The 12,467-nt window shown below is 47.0% G+C and overlaps 1 protein-coding gene across 1 annotated transcript in view; it reads left to right on the top strand.

Moving 5' to 3' along the window:
• Positions 1–998: 998 nt before the first annotated feature.
• The window catches only part of LOC138247473 (phospholipase A2 inhibitor and Ly6/PLAUR domain-containing protein-like), a 725,203-nt gene continuing 713,734 nt past the window's right edge, over positions 999–12,467 (top strand). Inside the window, exon 1 of the mRNA XM_069202094.1 lies at positions 999–1,070. Coding sequence (XP_069058195.1) covers positions 1,061–1,070 — 10 coding nt within the window. The 5' untranslated portion in view covers positions 999–1,060. The remainder of the gene's footprint in view (positions 1,071–12,467) is intronic.

Genomic DNA, 12,467 nt, shown 5'->3' with positions numbered 1-12,467 from the left:
TTATTGTGTACTATTGTTAAGGCCGGATAGGCTGACAACAATTAAATAAATGGTAAATGGTAAATGGCAAGACGAGACAAGGGAGGCGGCGCAATGTCGCACATTCTGTGACAGCATCACTGGATTGTCTCATCTGTTTCTCACGTCCCCAACGTCTCTTCACCATACTAGTAACAGTTTAAGACTTAACTACGGCAATATGCAATTCAAAGGCGACCAGTGAGCCTTTGTGGAGGACGTTCCGCTGCACAAAAACTCGAGTCCTTTCATCCTTTTGGGCTAGAAACAAATGAAGCTTTGGGCGCTGGATTATGTGGTGACTGCAGCAAATCCGTCGTTCTGTGGAAAAGAGCTCGGGTAGAGACGCCCGTCGCTCCTTGGGTCCTGGATAGTGTGAGGTGAGGCTGCACACTGCTGAAGTCCGGCGCGGGGTCACGGAAGGAGCCACAGTTCCAGTGTTTGCTGCATGAGAGGTGCCACGAAAACACCAGCTGCTGCACCTTTCCCAGTTTCAAATGGTGAATAGTTTCAAGCCAGAGGGATCCCGGTCGCAGCGACACCAGGGCTGACACTCGTGCCTTGTTGGTGTAAACATCTCCGCTTCATGGCCTTGTGGGGGGGGGTATCTTGAAACGATTCAAGTATTTATATTTCTGCTGCAAAAATTGACGTATTTGTTGTCATGATTTTTCTTCCTCCTCTTTCCACATAAAGTTATCTTTACATTGAGACATCGTCCTCAGAGGAGAAGTTGTTTGGAGGGGGCTCTCGGAGTTCGGAGGAATTACAAACCGGTTCCACCTCTTTTCTTCGAGGGCCTTGGTAGGAGAATCCTCGAGTGCCCCTAACGAGACTAGTAGTCAAATATATGAAAAACAATATGTATTGCTTCAGACTGTTTAACGTTAAAAACAAGTATGTCAACACAGTGTAAACACAAAACCCGACACAAGTTTCAAAATATGACTAACTAGCTGGCGCCTTTTATTACAGGAAGTCTGCGGTGTGGGCTCGTTTTCATGCTACAGCAGGGGCCACGCTAGTAAACGGCGCAGCACTAATGCCTGCTGGTGAGTAATATGTTGCACAGGCCACGCTTAATGAGTGCATTCTCCCTTCTCATAAAAGACGTACTTTTCATGCAATGGCTTTCATTTTATGTCATATTGTGTGTTAAATTGCCAACATTCCTAGATAATACTGCACAATGTTTCCTATCCTCACTATGTCATTTAGTCAACCCTGCCACATAATTTGATCTTCCATGGCCGCATAATTCCAATAGGCCTAGGTATAAGAGAGGATGTCTCACACTGATGATGCTGGACGCTACCTGTGATGTTCGCATGTATGTGGTATTTGTAGAGCACAAACCCAGCCAGAAGGCGGCAGAGCGCTCTACAAGGATGCAGTCAGCAAGTGGGAAGAGGTGCTGCATTCTGGGCGCTGGGGCCTTCCCCAGCATCAGAGAGGGCATTTCACACTGGTTATTACATGGCCTGGAGTGATATCTTCCCTATTATAAGAGAGCCCTTTTCCTGCCGGCTGTCACAGGAGCTGTGAATGCTGTTTCCCAGTGTACGAGGTGATGTCTCACTGGAGCTGACTGCTGCATCCTCTAGAAGGGGTACCATCTCCCCCCTTCAGCGATTAGTGTCTCCCACAGCATCGTAGATGTCATCTCATTGGTGTTGAGTGATGTCTCCGCTAGTATAAGTTACGCTTATCCTCGATTTTAAATGGATCTATGCATAACATCTCTCTGCTGGGATCTCTCCTCTAGTACACGAGGTGTCACCTCACACTGGTTACAGCTGGAGCTGTGACCTCTCCTTCTCTAGTACAGGAGGTGTCATCTCACACCTGTTATAGCTGGGCCTGTGGAGATCTCTTTCCCCTTGTCCCAGGGATGCTGTCTCACCCTGCTTTGCTGGCTGGACGACCTCCGCAGGCTCAAAAGATCCGATCGATCGATCACCAATCCTATGGCATGTGCATCGACTGATCGATGCTCTCGACTCCTTTGAAGTCTCTCTCTCTGCCTCTCTCTCTCATCTGCCGTGAAGTCGCTCCAAGCCTCCAAACTGCACTTTGCATCTCTGTGCATCTTATGTCTGTCAGCACAAATAAATCGCATCCTGTCCCCTAAAACAACTTATTGAAGTTTAATTTTCTGTTCAGAATTGTTTTCAGAGTGAGGGGAAATTAAAACATGGATTAAAATATGAATCATTTGCCCCTACTAACACATACTCCATCCACACTAAACAGACGTAAACAAAATAAACAACATGCCACTCTTGACAACTTCGCATCGCCTTGCCTATTACATAATAAGGCTACCCTACAAAATACAGTACACTCTTCATGTCCCTCTCAGCCACCAAGTCCACCACCCACACACACAGACCCAACAAAATGCCTCCTAAGCCTGCTGGAAGAGGAACACTCTATTGAAAAACAAGACTATTGTGAGCCTCACACAGTTATCACAACTAACAACACATCTGCTTCAAGCTCAAATTATACTGCTTACCCTTCTCCTAAACAAATCCACACCGCCGCTAACACACCTTTCTAAACTGCCAGCTCATAAATGCTTGATCAATCTAAAAAAACAAGCACCACATCTACGACCTGCTAACTGACACACAACCTGACTTACTATTCATAACAGAATCTTGGTTGGGAGATGACATGGCCACAGTGTTGCAAGAAGCCCTTCCTCCGGGCTATCAAACCATCACACAAAACCGTATAGGCAAGAGAGGGGGTGGACTATCTATTATATTCAAACAAGCAATAAACCTCAGTTAAACAGACAACATTTCCATACAAGGTTGTAAGGCCCTCCTCACCAGATGCCACCCTAATCCAACTTCCTCCTGTAACTTTCTCCTCCTTTACAGACCTCCACCTAACAACTCGACATTCCCAGAGACTTTTCTCAATTTGTCCTGGAGTGCTCTTGGGGTCACTGGCTCCAATACCCACACCTTCTGTCCTGGGTGGTACTGAGTCAGGACAGCCTTCTGGTCATGCCATTGCTTTTGCAGTTCCTGGCTGGCATGAAGGTTTTTGCTGGCCTTTTTCATATACTGAGCCATTCTGGATCTTAGGCCAAGTACATAGTCCACTATGTCCTGTTTAGGAGCTTTTAAAGGTTGTTCCCAACCCTCCTTTACAAGAGCAAGATGACCTTTCACAAGGTGGCCAAAGAGGAGTTCAAAGGGGTGAAGCCCACTCCTTTTTGGGGTACCTCCCTGTAAGCTAAAAGGAGACAAGGTAACAGGACATCCCATCTCCTTCTGAGTTTTTCAGGGAGGCCCATTATCATACTGTAGAAGGCTGGACTGGCTTGTAGTGAGTACCAAGGGGTACTTGCACCTTGCACCAGGCCCAGTTATCCCTTATTAGTGTATAGGGTGTCTAGCAGCTTAGGCTGATAGATAATGGTAGCTTAGCAAAGCAGCTCAGGCTGAACTAGGAGACGTGTGAAGCTACTACAGTACCACTTAGTGTCATATGCACAATATCATAAGAAAACACAATACACAGTTATACTAAAAATAAAGGTACTTTATTTTTTATGACAATATGCCAAAGTATCTTAGAGTGTACCCTCAGTGAGAGGATAGGAAATATACACAAGATATATATACACAATAGCAAAAATATGCAGTATAGTCTTAGAAAACAGTGCAAACAATGTATAGTTACAATAGGATGCAATGGGGAAACATAGGGATAGGGGCAACACAAACCATATACTCCAGAAGTGGAATGCGAACCACGAATGGACCCCAAACCTATGTGACCTTGTAGAGGGTCGCTGGGACTATTAGAAAATAGTGAGAGTTAGCAAAATAACCCTCCCCAAGACCCTGAAAAGTGAGTGCAAAGTGCACCAAAGTTCCCCTAAGGACAAAATAGTCGTGTTAGAGGGAGAATGCAAGGAAAACACAAATCAGCAATGCAACAACGATGGATTCCTGTCTGAGGGTACCTGTGGAACAAGGGGACCAAGTCCAAAAGTCACAAGCAGCTCGTAGCTGGGCAGATGCCCAAGAAATGCCAGCGGTTGGTGCAAAGAAGCTCTTACTAGGCTGAAGAGCTGTGAATACTGCAGGAACGACAAGGGCTAGAGACTTCCCCTTTGGAGGATGGATCCCCCACGCCTTGGAGAGTCGTGCAGAAGTGTTTTCCCGCCGGATGGACGCCAACAAGCCTTGCTACACGCAAATCGTGCGTTTGGCGTTTTTGGACGCTGCTGGGGCCCAGGAGGGACCAGAAGGTCGCAAATTGGACCTGCAGAGAGAGGGGACGTCGAGCAAGACAAAGAGCCCTCACTGAAGCAGGTAGCACCCGGAGAAGTGCCAGAAACAGGCACTACGAGGATGCGTGAAACGGTGCTCACCGAAGTTGCACAAAGGAGTCCCACGTCGCCGGAGACCAACTTAGAAAGTCGTGCAATGCAGGTTAGAGTGCCGTGGACCCAGGCTTGGCTGTGCACACAGGATTTCCGCCGGAAGTGCACAGGGGCCGGAGAAGCTTGCAAAGTCGCGGTTCCCAGCAATGCAGCCCAGCGAGGTGAGGCAAGGACTTACCTCCACCAAACTTGGGCTGAAGAGTCACTGGACTGTGGGAGTCACTTGGACGGTGTCGCTGGATTCGAGGGACCTCGCTCGTCGTGCTGAGAGGAGACCCAAGGGACCGGTAATGCAGCTTTTTGGTGCCTGCGGTTGCAGGGGGAAGATTCCGTCGACCCACGGGAGATTTCTTCGGAGCTTCTGGTGCAGAGAGGGGGCAGACTACCCCCACAGCATGCACAAGCAGGAAAACAGTCGAGAAGGCGGCAGGATCAGCGTTACAGAGTTGCAGTAGTCGTCTTTGCTACTATGTTGCAGGTTTGCAGGCTTCCAGCGCGGTCAGCGGTCGATTCCTTATCAGAAGGTGAAGAGGGAGATGCAGAGGAACTCGGCTGAGCTCATGCATTCGTTATCTAAAGTTTCCAAAGAGACAGAGACCCTAAATAGCCAGAAAAGAGGGTTTGGCTACCTAGGAGAGAGGAAAGGCTACTAACACCTGAAGGAGCCTATCACAAGGAGTCTCTGACGTCACCTGGTGGCACTGACCACTCAGAGCAGTCCAGTGTGTCAGCAGCACCTCTGTTTCCAAGATGGCAGAGGTCTGGAGCACACTGGAGGAGCTCTGGACACCTCCCAGGGGAGGTGCAGGTCAGGGGAGTGGTCACTCCCCTTTCCTTTGTCCAGTTTCGCGCCAGAGCAGGGGCTAAGGGGTCCCTGAACCGGTGTAGACTGGCTTATGCAGAATTGGGCACCTCTGTGCCCAACAAAGCATTTCCAGAGGCTGGGGGAGGCTACTCCTCCCCTGCCTTCACACCATTTTCCAAAGGGAGAGGGTGTCACACCCTCTCTCAGAGGAAGTTCTTTGTTCTGCCATCCTGGGCCAGGCCTGGCTGGACCCCAGGAGGGCAGCTGCCTGTCTGAGGGGTTGGCAGCAGCAGCAGCTGCAGAGAAACCCCAGGAAGGGCAGAATGGCAGTACCAGGGTCTGTGCTACAGACCACTGGGATCATGGAATTGTACCAACAATGCCAGGATGGCATAGAGGGGGCAATTCCATGATCATAGACATGTTACATGGCCATATTCGGAGTTACCATGGTGAAGCTACATATAGGTAGTGACCTATATGTAGTGCACGCGTGTAATGGTGTCCCCGCACTCACAAAGTTCAGTGAATTGGCTCTGAACAATGTGGGGGCACCTTGGCTAGTGCCAGGGTGCCCTCACACTAAGTAACTTTGCACCTAACCTTTACCAGGTAAAGGTTAGACATATAGGTGACTTATAAGTTACTTAAGTGCAGTGTAAAATGGCTGTGAAATAACGTGGACGTTATTTCACTCAGGCTGCAGTGGCAGGCCTGTGTAAGAATTGTCAGAGCTCCCTATGGGTGGCAAAAGAAATGCTGCAGCCCATAGGGATCTCCTGGAACCCCAATACCCTGGGTACCTCAGTACCATATACTAGGGAATTATAAGAGTGTTCCAGTAAGCCAATGTAAATTGGTAAAAATGGTCACTAGCCTGTCAGTGACAATTTGGAAAGAAATGAGAGAGCATAACCACTGAGGTTCTGATTAGCAGAGCCTCAGTGAGACAGTTAGTCACTACACAGGTAACACATTCAGGCACACTTATGAGCACTGGGGCCCTGGGTTACCAGGGTCCCAGTGACACATACAACTAAAACAACATATATACAGTGAAAAATGGGGGTAACATGCCAGGCAAGATGGTACTTTCCTACACAACCCCCCCCCAAACGAAGGACAATAAGACTAGCCATTACCTGATGAGTCTTCATTGTCTAAGTGGAAATATCTGGAGAGTCCATCTGCATTGGAGTGGCTACTCCCAGGTCTATGTTCCACTGTATAGTCCATTCCCTGTAGGGATATGGACCACCTCAACAATTTAGGATTTTCACCTTTCATTTGTTTTAGCCAAAGTAGAGGTTTGTGGTCTGTCTGAACAATGAAGTGAGTGCCAAACAGGTATGGCCTCAACTTCTTCAGAGCCCAGACCACAGCAAAGGCCTCCCTCTCAATGGCAGACCAACGCTTTTCTCTAGGGGTCAACCTTCTACTAATAAAAGCAACAGGTTGATCCTGGCCCTCAGAATTAAGTTGTGATAGGACTGCCACTACTCCTAATTCAGATGCATCAGTTTGGACATAGAATTTTTTAGAGTAACAAGGGCTTTTCAGGACAGGTGCAGAGCACATGGCCTGCTTCAGCTCCTCAAAAGCTTTCTGACAGTTTGCTGTCCATAATACCTTTTTAGGCATTTTCTTGGATGTGAGGTCATTAAGAGGGGCTGCAATGGAGCCATAGTTCTTAATGAACCTACTGTAATACCCAGTGAGGCCTAGGAAGGCTCTCACCTGAGTCTGAGTGGTAGGGGGAACCCAATCAATAATAGTTTGGATTTTCCCCTGAAGTGGTGCAATCTGTTCCCCACCAACAAGGTGTCCCAGATAAACCACCTTACCCTGCCCTATCTGGCACTTTGAAGCCTTGATAGTGAGGCCTGCCTTTTGCAGGGCCTCCAAAACTTTCCAAAGGTGGACCAGGTGATCATCCCAGCTGGAGCTAAAGACAGCTATATCATCCAAATATGCTGCACTGAAAGCTTCCAGCCCTTGCAGGACTGTGTTCACCAACCTCTGAAAAGTGTCAGGTGCATTTTTCAAACCAAAAGGCATTACAGTAAACTGGTAATGTCCTCCAATGGTAGAAAATGCAGTTTTAGGTTTAGCATCTTCTGACATTTTGATCTGCCAATACCCTGCAGTCAAATCAAAAGTGCTTAGATACTTGGCAGATGCCAGTGTATCTATTAGCTCATCTGCCCTGGGTATAGGGTGAGCATCTGTTTTGGTTACCAAGTTGAGACCTCTATAGTCTACACAAAACCTCATTTCCTTCTTTCCATCTTTAGAATTGGGTTTTGGTACCAGTACCACAGGAGAAGCCCATGGACTGTCAGAGTGCTCAACCACTCCTAGTTCCAACATTTTCTGAACTTCTTGCTTTATGCAGTCCCTGACATGGTCAGGCTGCCTATAGATCTTACTTTTGACAGGTAAACTGTCTCCAGTATCTATAGTGTGCTCACACCAAGAAGTGGTGCCTGGCACAATGGAGAAGAGTTCTGAAAATTGTCCTAGGAGATTTATGCAATTATCTTTCTGCTCAGCAGTAAGACAATCAGCCAAAACTACACCTTCCACAAGAGCATCTTGTTCTGTGGAAGAGAAGAGATCAGGTAGAGGATCACTGTCTTCTTCCTGTCCCTCATCTGTTGCCATGAGCAGGGTGAGATCAGCCCTGTCATAGTAGGGTTTCAGGCGGTTGACATGGAGCACCCTAAGGGGACTCCTGGCAGTGCCTAAGTCAACCAAGTAGGTGACTTCACCCTTCTTTTCAACAATTGTGTGGGGTCCACTCCATTTATCTTGGAGTGCTCTTGGGGCCACAGGCTCCAAGACCCACACTTTCTGCCCTGGTTGGTACTGAACCAAAACAGCCTTCTGATCATGCCATTGCTTCTGGAGCTCTTGGCTGGCCTGAAGGTTTTTACTGGCCTTTTCATGTACTCAGCCATCCTTGATCTGAGGCCAAGTACATAATCCACAATATCCTGCTTAGGAGCTTTTAAAGGTTGTTCCCAACCCTCCTTTACAAGTGTGAGTGGACCCCTAACAGGGTGTCCAAAAAGAAGTTCAAAGGGGCTGAAGCCCACTCCTTTCTGGGGTACCTCCCTGTAGGCAAAAAGGAGGCATGGTAGAAGGATATCCCATCTCCTGCGGAGTTTTTCAGGGAGTCCCATAATCATGCCTTTGAGAGTTTTATTAAATCTCTCCACCAGTCCATTTGTTTGTGGATGATAGGGTGTTGTGAACTTGTAAGTTACACCACACTCCTTCCACATGGCCTTTAAGTATGCAGACATGAAATTGCTTCCTCTGTCTGATACTACTTCCTTTGGGAAGCCCACCCTGGAAAATATTCCCAGGAGGGCCTTTGCCACTGCAGGAGCTGTAGTGGTCCTTAAAGGAATAGCTTCAGGATATCTTGTGGCATGGTCCACTACCACCAAGATAAACCTATTGCCTGAAGCAGTAGGAGGGTCAAGGGGGCCAACTATGTCAACCCCTACCCTTTCAAAGGGAACCCCAACCACAGGCAGTGGGATAAGGGGTGCCTTTGGAGTGCCACCTGTCTTGCCACTGGCTTGACAGGTTTCACAGGACTTACAAAATTCCTTTGTGTCCTCAGACATCCTAGGCCAATGAAACAATGGTACCAATCTGTCCCAAGTTTTCATTTGACCCAGGTGCCCAGCTAAGGGAATGTCATGTGCCAGTGTTAGGAGGAACTTTCTGTACTCCTGAGGAATCACTAATCTCCTGGCTGCTCCAGGTTTAGGATCCCTATGCTCAGTGTACAAGAGGTTGTCCTCCCAGTAAACTCTGTGTGAGTCACTGACATCCCCATTAGCCTGTTTGACAGCTTGCTGTCTGAGACCCTCTAATGTGGGACAGGTTTGCTGTGCCACACTCAGCTCCTCTCTGGCAGGCCCCCCTTCACCCAAAAGCTCAGCAGTGTCTGCTTCCAGCTCCTCTGGTGTAGGTTCTGCACAGGGAGGGAATTCTTCTTCCTCAGAAGTAGAATCCACTGTAGAGGGAGGGATAGTAGGAAGTGGTTTGCTTCTACTAGCCCTAGCTTTAGGGAGCACTTGGTCCATTGTTCCAGGATCCAAGCTTCCCTGTCCTTTTTGCTTTTTGGCCTGAGCCCTTGTCAAAGCAAAAATATGCCCTGGGATGCCCAGCATTGCTGCATGGGCCTCCAACTCCACATCTGACCAAGCTGATGTCTCCAAATCGTTCCCTAATAGACAGTCTACAGGTAAATCTGAAGCTACCACAACTTTCTTTGGACCAGATACCCCCCCCCAGTTGAGATTTACAACAGCCATGGGGTGGCTTTGTGTTATGTTGTGAGCATCGGTTACTTGGTACTGGTGTCCAAGTATGTGTTGTTCAGGGTGCACCAGTTTCTCAATCACCATTGTGACACTGGCACCTGTGTCCCTGTAGGCCTGGACCTCAACACCATTTATTAGGGTTAGTTGCTTGTACTTCTCCAAGTTATGGGGGCAAGCAACCAAAGTGGCTAAGTCAATAGCCCCTTCAGAGACTAAAGTAGCCTCTGTGGTCTCCCTAATCAGACCAACCCCAACTAAATTACCAAAAGTGAGCCCAGCTACTCCCTTGGATTGGCTATTAGTAGGTTTGCTCCCACCACCACTGCTATTAGTAGGGACACTAGGTGTAGCAGTAGGGGTTGTAGTGGTAGGAGCTGTGGTGCCTTTCTTTGGACAACTGGGATCTGTTGTCCAATGGCCTTTTATTTTACATAAATAGCACCATGGTTTCTTTTCCTTGTTCTGATTAAAGGAGGATTTGGGCCCACCACCCCCACCAGAGTGTTTTTGTGGGCCTGATGAAGACTCATTTTTAGATTTGTCCCCACCCTTGTCAGAAGACTTACCATCCTTCTTTTTGTTGCCATCTTTGTCACCCCCTGTATGAACTTTTCTGTTCACTCTTGTTCTGACCCATTTGTCTGCCTTCTTTCCCAATTCTTGGGGAGAGGTCAGATCAGAGTCCACCAAGTACTGGTGCAACAAATCAGACACACAATTATTAAGAATATGCTCTCTCAGGATCAAGTTATACAGGCTGTCATAATCAGTAACTTTACTGCCATGTAACCACCCCTCCAAGGCCTTCACTGCCTGGTCAATGAAATCAACCCAGTCTTGTGAAGACTCCTTTTTGGTATCTCTGAACTTTATCCTGTACTGTTCAGTGGTTAAGCCATAACCATCCAGGAGTGCATTCTTAAGAACTTGGAAATTGTTAGCATCATTTTCTTTTACAGTAAGGAGCCTATCCCTACCTTTTCCAGTAAATGATAGCCATAGGATAGCAGCCCACTGCTTTTGAGGGACATCCTGTACAACACAGGCCCTCTCAAGTGCAGCAAACCACTTGTTAATGTCATCCCCCTCCTTGTAAGGGGGAACTATCTTATGCAGATTCCTGGAATCATGCTTTTTTGCAGGATGACTATGGGGAATACTGCTGCTGCCACCATGGGTATCTAAACCCATCTTCTGTCTTTCCCTCTCTATTTCTAAAGACTGTCTATCCAAATCCAGCTGTTGCTTCTTGAGCTTCAGTCTGGTTTGCTCCACTCTCAATCTATTGAGCTCCCTTTCTAACAATCTGTCATCAGGGTGGGTGGGAGGGACATTTCTAGATACAGAGGTATGATGGGAATGAACAGAAGGAGACCTGTCCCTTACAGAGGGCACCCTAACAGCTTGGCTACCAGTATAATGTGAGAGCACACCATCAGTATGGTGTGATTCAACCTCTGTACCAACTATGCTAGACTGTCTAGTAATGGGCAGGCTGAGAAGTTTCTTTCCTGAACCTTTTCCTGGGGGAGTCCCTGGATCAGATTGAGAACCATTAGCTACTTTTTCTACAGATTGGGCACTTATGGCCTTATCCTGTACTCTAAGCATATTAATTAACAGTTCTAAAGAAGGATTCTTCCCTACACTCAAACCTCTCTCTATGCAGAGACTCCTTGCTCCTTTCCAGCTAAGGTGATCATATGCAAGTTTGGACAGTTCAACTTTTTGGCCTGTGCCAGACATTTTTTAGAGAGAGTTAAAGTGATAGACAAAGAGAAAAAAGTTTTCAGAACTTTTTGGAAAGACAGAAAAAACTTTTTAAACTTTTAAGAACTTTTTGAAAGTTTAGAAGTACTTTTCAGCACTTAGAAAAGAGTGAAAAGAGGAAATGCAAAACTTTTTGGCTATGTGTATATACACTGACCTTGTTTTGTATATTTTTCTCTTATGAAAAGTACAATGACAAGAGTGGTAAGTAGTCTCAAAGCACTTATCCCACCGCTGCACAACCAATGTAGGAGGCTGGACTGGCTTGTAGTGAGTACCAAGGGGTACTTGCACCTTGCACCAGGCCCAGTTATCCCTTATTAGTGTATAGGGTGTCTAGCAGCTTAGGCTGATAGATAATGGTAGCTTAGCAAAGCAGCTCAGGCTGAACTAGGAGACGTGTGAAGCTACTACAGTACCACTTAGTGTCATATGCACAATATCATAAGAAAACACAATACACAGTTATACTAAAAATAAAGGTACTTTATTTTTTATGACAATATGCCAAAGTATCTTAGAGTGTACCCTCAGTGAGAGGATAGGAAATATACACAAGATATATATACACAATAGCAAAAATATGCAGTATAGTCTTAGAAAACAGTGCAAACAATGTATAGTTAAAATAGGATGCAATGGGGAAACATAGGGATAGGGGCAACACAAACCATATACTCCAGAAGTGGAATGCGAACCACGAATGGACCCCAAACCTATGTGACCTTGTAGAGGGTCGCTGGGACTATTAGAAAATAGTGAGAGTTAGCAAAATAACCCTCCCCAAGACCCTGAAAAGTGAGTGCAAAGTGCACCAAAGTTCCCCTAAGGACAAAATAGTCGTGTTAGAGGGAGAATGCAAGGAAAACACAAATCAGCAATGCAACAACGATGGATTCCTGTCTGAGGGTACCTGTGGAACAAGGGGACCAAGTCCAAAAGTCACAAGCAGCTCGTAGCTGGGCAGATGCCCAAGAAATGCCAGCGGTTGGTGCAAAGAAGCTCTTACTAGGCTGAAGAGCTGTGAATACTGCAGGAACGACAAGGGCTAGAGACTTCCCCTGTGGAGGATGGATCCCCCACGCGTTGGAGAGTCGTGCAGAAGTGTTTTCCCGCCGGA

Source organism: Pleurodeles waltl, chromosome 7 (assembly GCF_031143425.1).
Source record: "Pleurodeles waltl isolate 20211129_DDA chromosome 7, aPleWal1.hap1.20221129, whole genome shotgun sequence".
NCBI lineage: Eukaryota > Metazoa > Chordata > Amphibia > Caudata > Salamandridae > Pleurodeles > Pleurodeles waltl.
The sequence above is the reverse complement of the archived record's forward strand: the minus strand, read 5'-3'. Positions and strand labels throughout refer to the sequence as shown.